Source organism: Oncorhynchus gorbuscha, linkage group LG14 (assembly GCF_021184085.1).
Source record: "Oncorhynchus gorbuscha isolate QuinsamMale2020 ecotype Even-year linkage group LG14, OgorEven_v1.0, whole genome shotgun sequence".
In the NCBI taxonomy this organism is placed as follows: Eukaryota; Metazoa; Chordata; class Actinopteri; order Salmoniformes; family Salmonidae; genus Oncorhynchus; species Oncorhynchus gorbuscha.
The window spans coordinates 61,343,260-61,361,034 of NC_060186.1; the positions used below are offsets into that span (position 1 = coordinate 61,343,260).

At 39.3% G+C, this 17,775-nt stretch overlaps 1 protein-coding gene across 1 annotated transcript in view; it reads right to left on the reverse strand.

Moving 5' to 3' along the window:
- The window catches only part of fig4a (FIG4 phosphoinositide 5-phosphatase a), a 134,858-nt gene that overhangs the window by 4,088 nt on the left and 112,995 nt on the right, over positions 1-17,775 (reverse strand). Inside the window, exons 22-23 of the mRNA XM_046298728.1 lie at positions 9,766-9,851; positions 4,391-4,465 (exon numbers count right to left, since the gene is read on the reverse strand). Of these exons, the coding sequence (XP_046154684.1) occupies positions 4,391-4,465; positions 9,766-9,851 (161 nt within the window). The remainder of the gene's footprint in view (positions 1-4,390; positions 4,466-9,765; positions 9,852-17,775) is intronic.

Below are 17,775 nucleotides of genomic sequence, written 5' to 3' on the forward strand. Positions count from 1 at the left end.
CCAAGCGCATGCGAGGTCAACAATGCTGATGGCTGGTTCCTACTACAATGTGAGGACAACAATGCTGATGGCTGGTCAACAATGCTGATGGCTGGTTCCTACTACCAAGCGCATGTGAGGACAACAATGCTGATGGCTGGTCAACAATGCTGATGGCTGGTTCCTACTACCAAGCGCATGTGAGGACAACAATGCTGATGGCTGGTCAACAATGCTGATGGCTGGTTCCTACTACCAAGCGCATGTGAGGACAACAATGCTGATGGCTGGTCAACAATGCTGATGGCTGGTTCCTACTACCAAGCGCATGTGAGGACAACAATGCTGATGGCTGGTCAACAATGCTGATGGCTGGTTCCTACTACCAAGCGCATGTGAGGACAACAATGCTGATGGCTGGTCAACAATGCTGATGGCTATTTCCTACTACCAAGCGCATGTGAGGTCAACAATGCTGATGGCTGGTTCCTACTACCAAGCGCATGTGAGGTCAACAATGCTGATGGCTGGTTCCTACTACCAAGCGCATGCGAGGTCAACAATGCTGATGGCTGGTTCCTACTACCAAGCGCATGTGAGGACAACAATGCTGATGGCTGGTCAACAATGCTGATGGCTGGTTCCTACTACCAAGCGCATGTGAGGACAACAATGCTGATGGCTGGTCAACAATGCTGATGGCTGGTTCCTACTACCAAGCGCATGTGAGGACAACAATGCTGATGGCTGGTCAACAATGCTGATGGCTGGTTCCTACTACCAAGCGCATGTGAGGACAACAATGCTGATGGCTGGTCAACAATGCTGATGGCTGGTTCCTACTACCAAGCGCATGTGAGGACAACAATGCTGATGGCTGGTCAACAATGCTGATGGCTGGTCAACAATGCTGATGGCTGGTCAACAATGCTGATGGCTGGTCAACAATGCTGATGGCTGGTCAACAATGCTGATGGCTGGTCAACAATGCTGATGGCTGGTCAACAATGCTGATGGCTGGTCAACAATGCTGATGGCTGGTCAACAATGCTGATGGCTGGTCAACAATGCTGATGGCTGGTTCCTACTACCAAGCGCATGTGAGGACAACACACACACACGTTCTGCAAAGAAATACATGACCTTTTCTGCACTGCCTGAGAGAAAGAAACCAGCTTATCTAGAGCTCCACTGTCCACTGTTCCAGCTCCACTGTCCACTGTTCCAGCTCCACTGTCCACTGTTCCAGCTCCACTGTCCACTGTTCCAGCTCCACTGTCTCCTTTCATTCAAATTCATATCTCAAAATTCGAATTCAATCTCCTGTGAGACGGATCTGAGGTTTCTCTCTCTACCAGTCTCGCTCTCCCTATTGCTGTCTCTTTCCGTCTCATTTGGTGTGTCTCTCTCTCCGTATCGCTCCCTTTCTGCCTCAGATTCTGGCTGTGAGGTTGACTGATCTCTACAGTGATGTGAATCCACAGCAACACGTTGATTCAGTAAATAGACCTTGATAACACACGTGGCTCTCCTTCCATCCTGTCTCCAGTCTATATTTTTTGCAGCGAAACAAAAACAGACAATCTAACCCTCTCAAATGGTTCTCTGAAAGTTCCCCTATTCAGACTAATTCTCGCCATGGTTATTATGGAAGGTACTGAAGACTTTTATTGTTCTAGCCTCAATCAAACTGAGCCAGGAAGAGAGCAACAAGTGTGTCTGTGTGAGTGTGTGTGTAGATGGATTGCTATGCGTCAACCACTTCAACGTCCAGGAGATGGATGAGACGAAAGAGTGTTACCGTGACAACAGGTTGTGGAGATGAACAAGGGTTCTATGAAAGGGTGAATGCACTCAGGGCAGGTGAGTGGGTGGTGATGAAGGATGGAGATATTAGAAGACCACCCTCACCTCTGAGACACACACACAGCTAATTAACATTATCCCAATAATGGTCACCTACATTAAGGATGTGACTGTGGAGGTGTGATTGCGTGAACCCATTAAGCAGTCTAATGCCACACAGACACACACAACAGATCCCTCAAACTCAGTTCCACTGCTTTGTTTCCCCATTGTTCCCCTCTAATCAGGGACTGATTTAGACCTGGGACACCGGGTGGGTGCAATTAATGTTCAGGTAGAACAGAGAACCAGCAGGTTCCGGACCTCGTAGGGTAAGAGTTGAATACCCTGGACCAGAGGCTTGTCCACTAGATCTAACAGGCAGTATTGATGGGTTGGGGGATAGATACATGTACACATATTTTGAGAAGCTTGTTCTTCTCCTTTTTAATTAGGAAGCCAATTTGTTTTCAGCACTTTTATTTCCTTGACTGATCAAAACGTTCTCATGGCTTCTCTTGTTCCTCTGCAGCAGACATATGGTGAGAAATATGTTTGGAACATCGAATCGCAATAAATATAAAATCATGAGAATTGCAATACCTATAGAATCGGCACCAAAGTATTGTGATCGTATCGTGAGGTCCCTGGCAATTCCCAGCTTTAACACACAGTGAATGAAAGTGCAAGATGTATTCCTCATTTTACTGGAGGGCCACACAATGCTTTGGACCTGAAAACCACTCAGCCCATCTAACACTAAACCCACCTCTCCTCAGAGTCTGGAACTGCCTAGAAGGAATGGACAATGCAGTCAAAACACGTGTTTCTACATTTTTTCTTTGCTTTAACCCTTTACACTCATGGGAATTGGCCTATATGGATAAGGTCAAATTGAAATGTTTCTTACAGAAGACCTATAAAAAGCACATGACAATGCTAGAAAAACGTTGGAGATTATGGGGAAATGATCAGACCAAAAGGTGAGGACACAACAGTTCACCTGACAAGACTGAATCCAAACATTAACACTGTTGATTTGATGTGCATTTTACATTTACTGTACTTTTCACAATATTTGGCAGCATCATGTTGTGGGGGTGCTTTGCTGCAGGAGGGACTGGTGCCCCTCACAAAATAGATGGCATCATGAGGGAGGAAAATTATGTGGATGTATTGAAGCAACATCTCAAGACATCAGTCAGGAAGTTAAAGCTTGGTCAAAAATGGGTCTTCCAAATGGACAATGACCCCAAGCATACTTCCAAAGTTGTGGCAAAATGGCTTAAGGACAACAAAGTCAAGGTATTGGAGTGGCCATCACATAACCCTGACCTCAATCCTATAGAAAATATGTGGGCAGAACTGAAAAAGCATGTGCGAGCAAGGAGGCCTACAAACCTGACTCAGTTACACCAGCTCTATCAGGAGGAATGGGCCAAAATTCACCCAGCTTATTGTGGGAAGCTTGTGGAAGGCTACTGGAAACGTTGGACCCAAGTTAAACAATTTAAAGGCAATGCTACCAAATACTAATTGAGTGTATGTAAACTTCTGACCCATTGGGAATGTGATGAAAGAAATCAAATCTGAAATGTCACATTCTTACAATAAAGTGGTGATCCTAACTGACCTAAGACAGGGATTTGTTTTGAGGATTAAATGCCAGGAATTGTAAAAACTGAGTTTAAATGTATTTGGTTAAGGTGTATGTAAACTTCCGATTTCAACTGTATGTATGAAAAGTTGTAAAACATTATCCTAAATATAAAACCATCAACTTGGTTACCATTGGTACTTAATATGAGTTGTCAGTATATAAATATAATACATATATTTTGTACATACTTTTATTTACTTTGTAATTTCTCTGTTGTAAATGTTTTGGTGCCAAACTGGTGGCAGTCGTGAAAAATGTCAATAGTTGGAAAAGTTCATTAAAAATAATTCCATTGTTGATCAGATGCTTTTTTTAATCAATTAGGCAATAACCATATGGTCTATCCACTACAAACTCATGGACAATATCGACACAGATATAAAAGTGAATACTATATCAACTTTTTTTGTGTCAAAGTATAAATGACTAAAGTTACCATAGATGAACCTGTTAATTACCAATATTAGCAGAGATTCCAGTAACTTAGTAAATTACCAGTAGCTTTGCAACCCTATTCCCAGGAGACTGTTGTTCATACGTTTTTATAAGATGGTGTGTGTGTGTGTGCGTGCGTAGCGCACATTGCTTTAACATGTGTTGGAGTGCTGGCACTTCTAAACCCCAGGTTCACAATGCACTTGGGTGGGTCAGAAGGACACGGGAGCGAGAGGCTACCACTGATGAGAGAATACCACTGAGGAGGATAGAGGGAGGGGATTGACAATAATAAGAAGAGAGAAATTGTGGAGAGGCAGGCAGCACAAGTCCACAAGCCCCTTTGGGACCACTTAGAAAGGAATGTGTTATTACATTTTTTCCAGAGTCGTCTGAAAAGGCCTGTATCCATCTGTTCATTAGAATAGTATTAGACAGTGTACTTGTTTGTGTGTTAAACGCTCAACTTACACGTTGATGGCGTTCTCCAGGACTGAGGGTTCGGTTCTCTCCAACTTGTGCTGGTTCTGACCCAGATAGGCAAACCTGCAGAACAACACACACACAGTCAGTGTTTAAACAGCTGATCACCACGGAGACCCAAACATCACCAAACATTTCAGATAACGTAAGTAGCATCACACCTCTTTTTTTTAGACACCACTGTATCAAATATTTAACATTGAATTTGGAAAGTATGTGGACGCCTGCTCGTCAAACATCTCATTCCAAACTAAAAGTAACGTTGAAAAACAGTAATCAATATATAGAAAAACACAGAATCCCAAACCATGTTCATAAATCTGAGTTGACATTTCTGGAAGGCCAGCATCTCGGAGTCGCCTCGTTACTGTTGACGTTGAGACTGGTGTTTTGTGTGTACTATTTAGTGAAGCTGCCAGTTGAGGACTCGTGAGGTGTCTGTTTCTCAAACTAGACACTCTAATCTACTTGTCCTCTTGCTCAGTTGTGCAGTGGTGCCTCCCACTCCTCTTTATATGCTGGTTAGAGCCAGTTTGCACGGTTCTGTGAAGGGAGTAGTACACAGCGTTGTACGAGATCTCTTGCATGCATCTAACTTATCTAGGGTGTAATCATTAGTCCAACAGTTGCAAACAAGAGTTTCTATTGACAAATTCAGGTTTTTATCCCCGTTTCGTTTGCATCCGTTTAAGAAACGTTTATCAACAGAAATCGATGGAATGAAGACACCCCTGATCACACAAACAGTTCACTTTGTATTCCTTCTTGCCTCTATGCACTCTCGTCTCACCTTTTCCCTTCGTTTGTAGACTTCAATGAACAACACTTCAGCTGTACGTGACCAGGCGAAAAAAACCTTTCCAAGCCAAACCATATCATAACCACTACACACAGCCTACATAGTTGTCCCCATATTAGCTAAAGTAATGTCCTAGTCAACATAGCTAATAGGACTAACTCATTCGTAAACCTGCTACATTCATGCAGTAACATTTCAGTGTACAGTCACAGTAAGCAGTTACACCGGCAGGCTCCAGCGGCAATACATTAATAAAACCAAAAGCCCACCTTGACTTGGAAGAGTTCCAGTGTTGGATAGTCATAGCCAGCAAGCTAACATAGCATCCCTCTCTGTTTGAGCCAGGTGTTTGAGTAACTAAACTAGCCAGCTGCATTTGCTAGCTGAGTGAAACTGAAAAAATAAAAAAGTACAGAATCTCGCATGCTTCTCCTTCATTTTTGAAGAAATGAATTTGTTAAACTGTTCAACTATTGTCTCACTCTCTCTTTGAGTCAACTACTCACCATATTTGATGCAGTGCTAGTTAGCTGTAGCTTATGCTTTCAGTACTAGATTCATTATCTGATCCTTTGATTGGGTGGACCACATTTCAGTTCATGCTGCAAAAGCTCTGATAGGTTGGAGGACATCCTCTGGAAGTTGTCATAATTACTGTGTAAGTCTATGGACGGGTGTGAGAACCAAGAGCTTCTTAGGTTTTGTATTGAAGTCAATGTACCAAAAGGAGGACGGAAACTAGCTGTCTTCTGGCTACACCATGGTGCTACCCTACAGAATGCTGTTGAGGCTACTGTAGACCTTTATTGCAAAACAATGTGTTTTAATCAATTATTTGGTGACATTAATATATTTAGTATAGTTTTATCTAAAAAAGAAAACTTTTTCAATGATTTAACATTTATATTTTTACGAAATTCACTGAGGGTGGTCCTCCCGTTCCTTCTCTGAGGAGCCTCCACTGGTTAAGGTAAAAGCAAGGTGACGTATACCAATAATTATCTTCATACAATAGTTCCCAGTACTATACAATGGCTGTGTTCAGTTCCTCCAAAATGTGATATCTGAGTGACCAGGGTACAGAAGGACACAGGAACAAAGGACAGTATGACGAACAGCACCTAGAAATACAGGGCTGTGAGGGGAGAGCGAGAAACACAAAACTTTATTGTTCCCCTGGCCTGATTAATCTCTCCTTTTCTGTGGTTCCATCAGGACGCCCCACAGGTAGGGAGATGTGAGTGTGTGTGTGTGTTCTGATGGGATTAGGCTCCAAGGGACTTCAAAGGCCCAACACACACACTCAGTTGTTCATTGAGGAAGAGACGGCCGTAGCTAACCTGAGGTACCCCTCTGTGTCCTGAGTTCCATCCCTACACTGATGGCCACTATAATATAGGCTGCCATAGCACATGGTGAAAAGCTTGGGTGATGAGAGCAGATCTATACTTCTGAAGGGGGATTATAGATATGATCATACAGTACATATTAATGAGCCATTCATTGTATGTGTCCTACAGACACAGTATGTACAGGGCCTTCAGAAAGAATTCACACCCCTCAACTTTTTCCACATTTTGTTGTTACAGCCTGAATTCAAAATCGATTACATTTATATTTTTGTGTCACTGGCCTAGACACAATACCCCATAATGTCAAAGGGGAATCGTGTTTTTAGAAATGTTTACAAATATACAAAAAGCTGAAATGTCTTGAGACAATAAGTATTAAATTCCTCTGTTATTGCAAGACTAAATAAGTTCAGGAGTAAAAATGTGCTTGACAAGTCACATTAGTTGCATGGACACACACACTAATAGTACTTCACATGATTTTTGAATTAATCCCTCTACACACCACACAGAATTATCTATAAGGTCCCTCAGTTGAGCAGTGAATTTCAACCACAGAGTCAACCACAAAGACCAGGAAGGTTTTCCAAATCCTTGCAAAGAAGGGCACCTATTGGTAGATGGGTAAAACAAAAAAGTAGACATCGAATATCCCTTTGATCAGTATGAAGTTATTCATACTAGTGGTTAGGGCGTTGGACTAGTGACCGGAAGGTTGCAAGTTCAAATCCCCAAGCTGACAAGGTACAAATCTGTCGTTCTGCCCCTGAACAGGCAGTTAACCCACTGTTCCTAGGCCATCATTGGAAATAAGAATTTGTTCTTAACTGACTTGCCTAGTTAAATAAAGGTCAAACAAAAATAAATAAAAATGACCTTTCATTAACCAAAAACATAAGGCCAACTCTACACTGGCGTTGCTTACCAAGAAGGCAGTGAATGTTCCGGAGTGGTCGAGATCCAGTTTTTACTTAAATCTACTTGAAAATCGATGGAAAGACCTGAAAATGGCTGTTTAGCAATGATCAACAACCAATTTGACAGAGCTCTAACCATTTTCTACTGTGAACACTGAGGTTGTACCCACTAAGTTTATTTTAACAGTGGTCAAGTAGCCTACTGTGGCTATTTGATCATAATGTAGGTATAGCAGTGGCCTACCATAAAAACCATCCAACAAGATTTGAACATGGAAATAGCTGTTATCGTTCAGCCTACAGAAGTAGCCAATGTGTGTTGTTCAGTTTAGGCCTACATTCCATGAGATTGTTGAAAAAAACAAGCCAAGCTTGACATTAACCTGTTCATCCACTTGTCCTTCAGACAAGGTGACACAAAATGTTGTTGTTTGATGCAAGAAACCAATTTACAAAATAAAATGCAGCATTATTCCCATACCATTATTACAGAGAATCAGACAAATCATGCTACCTTCGGCCTATTGGCTACTTAGCTTATTGAAGCCAGTCTCAAAATACAACACACACAAAAAAGCTCTGTACCTGACTCGCTTTTCAAAGATGTCTAGAAATGTACATGTTTTGTGCTCTTGTAGGAAGCAATCACTCCCCCATTGCTGACTACAAATGATTTATAACTGGGCTATTAACTCACTAAGCAGCAAAGGATATGAACTAAATGTACAAATGTGTACACGTCTCTACATGTAGCTGGCACTTGGATCTCAAAACATCTTATTTACACAAGTATTCACATTTTTTACTATGTGACTTGGTGACCAAGAACCAATAGTCACTTTGACAAAGTTCCACAGTTTCTCTGTGGAGATGGGAGAACCTTCCAGAAGCACAACTGCAGCACTCCACCAATTCAAGCCTTTATGGTAGAGTGGCGAGATGGAATCCCCTCCTCAGTAAAAGGCACATGACAGCCTGCTAGGAGTTTGGCACCTAAAGGACTCTCAGACCCTAAGACACAAGGTTCTCTGGTCTGATGAAACCAATATTGAACTGTTTGGCCTGATGTTTTTCAGCAGCAGGGACTGGAAGATTAATCAGGATCGAGGGAACGATGAATGGAGCAAAGTACAGAGAGATCCTTGATGACAAACTGCTCCAGAGCGCTCAGGACCTCAGACTGTGGTGAAGGTTCATTTTCCAACAGGACAATGACCCTAAGCACACAGCCAAGACAATGCAGGGGTGGCTTCTGGTCAAGTCTCTGAATGTCCTTGAGTGGTCCAGCCAGAGCTCGGACCTTTTGAAGCTTCCAGTCTGTTATGCGAACTCAATCAGCATGACAGAGTGATCTCCAGCCTTGTCCTCGTCAACACTCACACCTGTGTTAACGAGAGAATCACTGACATGATGTCAACTGGTCCTTTTGTGGCAGGGCTGAAATGCAGTGGAAATGTTTTTGGGGATCCAGTTCATTTCCATGGCAAAGAGGGGACTTTGCAATTAATTGCAATTCATCTGATCACTCTTCATTACATTCTGGACTATATGCAAATGACCATCATACAAACTGAGGCAGCTGACTTTGAAAATTAATATTTGTGTCATTCTCAAAACTTTTGACCACGACTATAGACAGTGTCACACCTTGATGCACTCAGCGAGAATTAGTCTAATGACCACATTGTGTTCAAGAACAAATGGATTTGTTTCAGCGTGTTTTAGGGGCGAAATGGTTTTAATTGAAGGGTTTGGGTGTTATGGTTATATTGTCACATATGCCGGATAGGTGCAGTGAAATGTGTTGTTTTACAAGGTCAGTCATAGTAGTAGGATTCCCTGGAGTACATTATGTTTAAGTGCCTTGCTCAATGGGTACATGGACAGATTTTTCACCTGGTCATGAGGTCATTAGTGTGCCGTTCTCCAGTTGAGTCCATTTAGAACATCACTCTAATAGTGACTATGGGACGGCCTGTCCCCGTCTTCAGGACAGGATGTCTTCTATTATCATTATCAACAGTCCAGAGAAAAGGATCAGAATCAGACTGGCTGATCATCAGTTCCGTTTGTCTCACAGGGACCACTTTCATAAGGAAACGAGTCTCCGTCATGATTAGACGTTTGGGCAGTTTTGTGTCAGTAGATCAGAAGCTCACAGAGGTTGAAATGCAATACTCAGTGTGACGGCAGTGTGAAGATCGATCTTTTCGGCATACAGTCAATCATCAAACACCTAACTCAGTCTCACATGATGCGTGGAAGCCCCTCATTATCATGGTGTGTGTGTCTCACCTCTCATATATGAGCATGTCCTCCTCGGCAGGGAGCGCGGCCAGGTTGAGTCCATAGGTTTCCCTCGTGGACTGTTGCAGGAAGTCCTGTGTGGGGGCAAGGGTCAAATGTTAGGGGTCAAAAGGTTAGAGAGGTGAGAGGTAACAGTGAGGAGTGGGATGAAAGGAGACAAACAAACAGTATGAAATCATCCTGAACAACTCTAACTAGACCTCCTCAAGCGCTCTCCAACTGTACTGTGCAACTGTTCAGATTGTACCCCCTTCCTCTAACCAGGGACCAAACATGAGGAGAACATATCAACACATTCTCCCCTCCTGAGAAACACTAGACGTGGGAAGTGTAGTTTACTGTGGGAGGTGTGCTTTGTAGTCCGCAGGGAGAAAATAGATGGCTTTTCAGCAAACACAAAGCCACATAGGAAAACTACAGACTGGAACGCCTGTGATTGTCACCACAAGAGACTAGAGTGAGAATGAATACGAACAACAATAAAGGTGAAGTGTACATCCATCTTCTGTCCCTAAATAACGTGGATGGTCCAGCGGTGGTTGAAGTAACAGTAGTACCCTCTCCTCTGAGATGATGGGATAGCTCTATGTCCAACACAAAACATAGCATTTCCATTCAAAGCCTATGGATTCAGCCTGGCACCATGGTTTGTTCCCAAGACGAGAGGACTGGAGGGAGGTGGCCGGATACAACAAAATACAAGAGAGTGAAGCTTTGCAAACACACGCACAGAAACAAACTCTCACACGAACGCACAGAGGGGGAATATGGAATTAGTGTGTCTAATTATACAGCAAGCAGAAAGGTAATGATCAGATGTTTAAATATTTGATCAGTTGTGTTTTTCTGGCGCCATAGCAATCCATTCTCTGGGACAGGCTCGCAGGCAGCGACACGTGTGTGTATGTGCAGACACGTGAGCTAACCGCTAACCTTCTATCCCAAAATATTAATGACCCCCTCCCGGCTACCCACTCCAGATCCAAGAAGAGGCAGAAAACATATGAGGGAAGCATGTTATAAATGAAGCTTGAGGGAGAAAACGTATAGCTGAGGGAAGCATGTTATAAATGAAGCCTGAGGGAGAAAACAGTACTGGGGTTAATGGATATTTACAAAAATATATATTTTATTCAATGTTTTTTTGCCTCTCGTTGTCAAAAGCAATCAGTGTGGATGTTACTGGGGATGTGAAGATGCGTGAATCTGGCAAGAAAGACTGGGAGGGGAGAGGATGAATCAGAAAACAGAAAGCAGCATGTGAATTAACATATAAAGGTGTATGGACATTAAAAGCATGTGAATTAACAAAGGTGTGTGGACATCTAAAAGCATGTGAATTAACAAAGGTGTGTGGACATCTAAAAGCATGTGAATTAACATAAAGGTGTATGGACATCTAAAAGCATGTGAATTAACAAAGGTATATGGACATCTAAAAGCATGTGAATTAACATAAAGGTGTATGGACATCTAAAAGCATGTGAATTAACATAAAGGTGTATGGACATCTAAAAGCATGTGAATTAACAAAGGTGTATGGACATCTAAAAGCATGTGAATTAACATAAAGGTGTATGGACATCTAAAAGCATGTGAATTAACAAAGGTGTATGGACATCTAAAAGCATGTGAATTAACATAAAGGTGTATGGACATCTAAAAGCATGTGAATTAACATAAAGGTGTATGGACATCTAAAAGCATGTGAATTAACAAAGGTATATGGACATCTAAAAGCATGTGAATTAACATAAAGGTGTATGGACATCTAAAAGCATGTGAATTAACAAAGGTGTATGGACATCTAAAAGCATGTGAATTAACATAAAGGTGTATGGACATCTAAAAGCATGTGAATTAACAAAGGTGTATGGACATCTAAAAGCATGTGAATTAACATAAAGGTGTATGGACATCTAAAAGCATGTGAATTAATATAAAGGTGTATGGACATCTAAAAGCATGTGAATTAACAAAGGTGTATGGACATCTAAAAGCATGTGAATTAACATAAAGGTGTATGGACATCTAAAAGCATGTGAATTAACAAAGGTGTATGGACATCTAAATGCATGTGAATTAACAAAGGTGTATGGACATCTAAATACATGTGAATTAACAAAGGTGTGTGGACATCTAAACGCATTTGAATTAACATAAAGGTGTATGGACATCTAAAAGCATGTGAATTAACATAAAGGTGTATGGACATCTAAAAGCATGTGAATTAACAAAGGTGTATGGATATCTAAAAGCATGTGAATTAACAAAGGTGTATGGACATCTAAAAGAATGTGAATTAACATAAAGGTGTATGGACATGTAAAAGCATGTGAATTAACATAAAGGTGTATGGACATCTAAAAGCATGTGAATTAACAAAGGTGTATGGACATGTAAAAGCATGTGATTTAACATAAAGGTGTATAGACATCTAAAAGCATGTGAATTAACAAAGGTGTATGGACATCTAAATGCATGTGAATTAACATAAAGGTGTGTGGACATCTAAATGCATGTGAATTAACAAAGGTGTGTGGACATCTAAAAGCATGTGAATTAACAAAGGTGTATGGACATCTAAAAGCATGTGAATTAACAAAGGTGTATGGACATCTAAATGCATGTGAATTAACAAAGGTGTATGGACATCTAAAAGCATGTGAATTAACAAAGGTGTATGGACATCTAAAAGCATGTGAATTAACAAAGGTGTATGGACATCTAAAAGCATGTGAATTAACAAAGGTGTGTGGACATCTAAACGCATGTGAATTAACATAAAGGTGTATGGACATCTAAAAGCATGTGAATTAACATAAAGGTGTATGGACATCTAAACACATGTGAATTAATATAAAGGTGTGTGGACATCTAAACGCATGTGAATTAACAAAGGTGTGTGGACATCTAAACGCATGTGAATTAACAAAGGTGTGTGGACATCTAAACGCATGTGAATTAACAAAGGTGTGTGGACATCTAAACGCATGTGAATTAACATAAAAGTGTATGGACATCTAAAAGCATGTGAATTAACATAAAGGTGTATGGACATCTAAACGCATGTGAATTAACATAAAAGTGTATGGACATCTAAAAGCATGTGAATTAACATAAAGGTGTATGGACATCTAAAAGCATGTGAATTAACAAAGGTGTATGGACATCTAAATGCATGTGAATTAACATAAAGGTGTGTGGACATCTAAATGCATGTGAATTAACAAAGGTGTGTGGACATCTAAATGCATGTGAATTAACAAAGGTGTATGGACATCTAAATGCATGTGAATTAACAAAGGTGTGTGGACATCTAAACGCATTTGAATTAACATAAAGGTGTATGGACATCTAAAAGCATGTGAATTAACAAAGGTGTATGGACATCTAAAAGCATGTGAATTAAAAAAAGGTGTATGGACATCTAAAAGCATGTGAATTAACATAAAGGTGTATGGACATCTAAACGCATGTGAATTAACATAAAGGTGTATGGACATCTAAAAGCATGTGAATTAACAAAGGTGTATGGACATCTAAAAGCATGTGAATTAACATAAAGGTGTATGGACATCTAAAAGCATGTGAATTAACATAAAGGTGTATGGACATCTAAAAGCATGTGAATTAACAAAGGTGTATGGACATGTAAAAGCATGTGAATTAACATAAAGGTGTATGGACATCTAAAAGCATGTGAATTAACAAAAGGTGTATGGACATCTAAATGCATGTGAATTAACAAAAAGTGTGTGGACATCTAAAAGCATGTGAATTAACATAAAGGTGTATGGACATCTAAATGCATGTGAATAAACAAAGGTGTATGGACATCTAAATGCATGTGAATTAACAAAAGGTGTATGGACATCTAAATGCATGTGAATTAACAAAAGGTGTGTGGACATCTAAATGCATGTGAATTAACAAAGGTGTATGGACATCTAAATGCATGTGAATTAACATAAAGGTGTATGGACATCTAAAAGCATGTGAATTAACATAAAGGTGTATGGACATCTAAAAGCATGTGAATTAACAAAGGTGTATGGACATCTAAAAGCATGTGAATTAACAAAGGTGTATGGACATCTAAAAGCATGTGAATTAACATAAAGGTGTATGGACATCTAAAAGCATGTGAATTAACATAAAGGTGTATGGACATCTAAAAGCATGTGAATTAACAAAGGTGTATGGACATCTAAAAGCATGTGAATTAACATAAAGGTGTATGGACATCTAAAAGCATGTGAATTAACAAAAGGTGTATGGACATCTAAATGCATGTGAATTAACATAAAGGTGTATGGACATCTAAATGCATGTGAATTAACAAAGGTGTATGGACATCTAAACGCATGTGAATTAACAAAGGTGTGTGGACATCTAAAAGCATGTGAATTAACAAAGGTGTATGGACATCTAAATGCATGTGAATTAACAAAGGTGTATGGACATCTAAAAGCATGTGAATTAACAAAGGTGTATGGACATCTAAAAGCATGTGAATTAACAAAGGTGTATGGACATCTAAATGCATGTGAATTAACAAAGGTGTATGGACATCTAAAAGCATGTGAATTAACAAAGGTGTGTGGACATCTAAACGCATGTGAATTAACATAAAGGTGTATGGACATCTAAACGCATGTGAATTAACAAAGGTGTATGGACATCTAAAAGCATGTGAATTAACAAAGGTGTGTGGACATCTAAACGCATGTGAATTAACAAAGGTGTATGGACATCTAAAAGCATGTGAATTAACAAAGGTGTGTGGACATCTAAAAGCATGTGAATTAACAAAGGTGTATGGACATCTAAATGCATGTGAATTAACAAAGGTGTATGGACATCTAAAAGCATGTGAATTAACAAAGGTGTGTGGACATCTAAAAGCATGTGAATTAACATAAAGGTGTATGGACATCTAAAAGCATGTGAATTAACAAAGGTGTATGGACATGTAAAAGCATGTGAATTAACATAAAGGTGTATAGACATCTAAAAGCATGTGAATTAACAAAGGTGTATGGACATCTAAATGCATGTGAATTAACATAAAGGTGTGTGGACATCTAAATGCATGTGAATTAACAAAGGTGTGTGGACATCTAAACGCATGTGAATTAACAAAGGTGTGTGGACATCTAAAAGCATGTGAATTAACAAAGGTGTATGGACATCTAAATGCATGTGAATTAACAAAGGTGTATGGACATCTAAAAGCATGTGAATTAACAAAGGTGTATGGACATCTAAAAGCATGTGAATTAACAAAGGTGTATGGACATCTAAATGCATGTGAATTAACAAAGGTGTATGGACATCTAAAAGCATGTGAATTAACAAAGGTGTGTGGACATCTAAACGCATGTGAATTAATATAAAGGTGTGTGGACATCTAAACGCATGTGAATTAACAAAGGTGTGTTGACATCTAAAAGCATGTGAATTAACAAAGGTGTGTGGACATCTAAACGCATGTGAATTAACAAAGGTGTATGGACATCTAAAAGCATGTGAATTAACAAAGGTGTGTGGACATCTAAAAGCATGTGAATTAACATAAAGATGTATGGACATCTAAAAGCATGTGAATTAACATAAAGGTGTATGGACATCTAAACACATGTGAATTAACATAAAGGTGTATGGACATCTAAACGCATGTGAATTAACAAAGGTGTGGGGACATCTAAACGCATGTGAATTAACAAAGGTGTATGGACATCTAAACGCATGTGAATTAACATAAAGGTGTATGGACATCTAAATGCATGTGAATTAACAAAGGTGTATGGACATCTAAACGCAAATTAACAAAGGTGTATGGACATCTAAATGCATGTGAATTAACATAAAGGTGTATGGACATCTAAATGCATGTGAATTAACAAAGGTGTAACATCTAAACGCATGTGAATTAACAAAGGTGTATGGACATCTAAATGCATGTGAATTAACAAAGGTGTGTGGACATCTAAACGCATGTGAATTAATATAAAGGTGTGTGGACATCTAAAAGCATGTGAATTAACAAAGGTGTGTGGACATCTAAAAGCATGTGAATTAACAAAGGTGTGTGGACATCTAAATGCATGTGAATTAACAAAGGTGTATGGACATCTAAACGCATGTGAATTAATATAAAGGTGTGTGGACATCTAAACGCATGTGAATTAACAAAGGTGTGTGGACATCTAAACGCATGTGAATTAACATAAGTGTATGGACATCTAAACGCATGTGAATTAATATAAAGGTGTGTGGACATCTAAACGCATGTGAATTAACATAAAGGTGTATGGACATCTAAACGCATGTGAATTAATATAAAGGTGTGTGGACATCTAAACGCATGTGAATTAACATAAAGGTGTATGGACATCCAAACGCATGTGAATTAACATAAAGGTGTATGGACATCTAAAAGCATGTGAATTAACAAAGGTGTATGGACATCTAAAAGCATGTGAATTAAAAAAAGGTGTATGGACATCTAAAAGCATGTGAATTAACATAAAGGTGTATGGACATCTAAACGCATGTGAATTAACATAAAGGTGTATGGACATCTAAAAGCATGTGAATTAACAAAGGTGTATGGACATCTAAAAGCATGTGAATTAACATAAAGGTGTATGGACATCTAAAAGCATGTGAATTAACATAAAGGTGTATGGACATCTAAAAGCATGTGAATTAACAAAGGTGTATGGACATGTAAAAGCATGTGAATTAACATAAAGGTGTATGGACATCTAAAAGCATGTGAATTAACATAAAGGTGTATGGACATCTAAAAGCATGTGAATTAACAAAGGTGTATGGACATCTAAAAGCATGTGAATTAACATAAAGGTGTATGGACATCTAAAAGCATGTGAATAAACAAAGGTGTATGGACATCTAAATGCATGTGAATTAACAAAGGTGTGTGGACATCTAAACGCATGTGAATTAACATAAAGGTGTATGGACATCTAAATGCATGTGAATTAACAAAGGTGTATGGACATCTAAATGCATGTGAATTAACAAAGGTGTATGGACATCTAAACGCATGTGAATTAACAAAGGTGTATGGACATCTAAACGCATGTGAATTAACATAAAGGTGTGTGGACATCTAAACGCATGTGAATTAACATAAAGGTGTATGGACATCTAAAAGCATGTGAATTAAAAAAAGGTGTATGGACATCTAAAAGCATGTGAATTAACATAAAGGTGTATGGACATCTAAACGCATGTGAATTAACATAAAGGTGTATGGACATCTAAAAGCATGTGAATTAACAAAGGTGTATGGACATCTAAAAGCATGTGAATTAACATAAAGGTGTATGGACATCTAAAAGCATGTGAATTAACATAAAGGTGTATGGACATCTAAAAGCATGTGAATTAACAAAGGTGTATGGACATGTAAAAGCATGTGAATTAACATAAAGGTGTATGGACATCTAAAAGCATGTGAATTAACATAAAGGTGTATGGACATCTAAAAGCATGTGAATTAACAAAGGTGTATGGACATCTAAAAGCATGTGAATTAACATAAAGGTGTATGGACATCTAAAAGCATGTGAATAAACAAAGGTGTATGGACATCTAAATGCATGTGAATTAACAAAGGTGTGTGGACATCTAAACGCATGTGAATTAACATAAAGGTGTATGGACATCTAAATGCATGTGAATTAACAAAGGTGTATGGACATCTAAATGCATGTGAATTAACAAAGGTGTATGGACATCTAAACGCATGTGAATTAACAAAGGTGTATGGACATCTAAACGCATGTGAATTAACAAAGGTGTGTGGACATCTAAACGCATGTGAATTAACATAAAGGTGTATGGACATCTAAACGCATGTGAATTAACATAAAGGTGTGTGGACATCTAAACGCATGTGAATTAACAAAGGTGCGTGGACATCTAAACGCATGTGAATTAACATAAAGGTGTATGGACATCCAA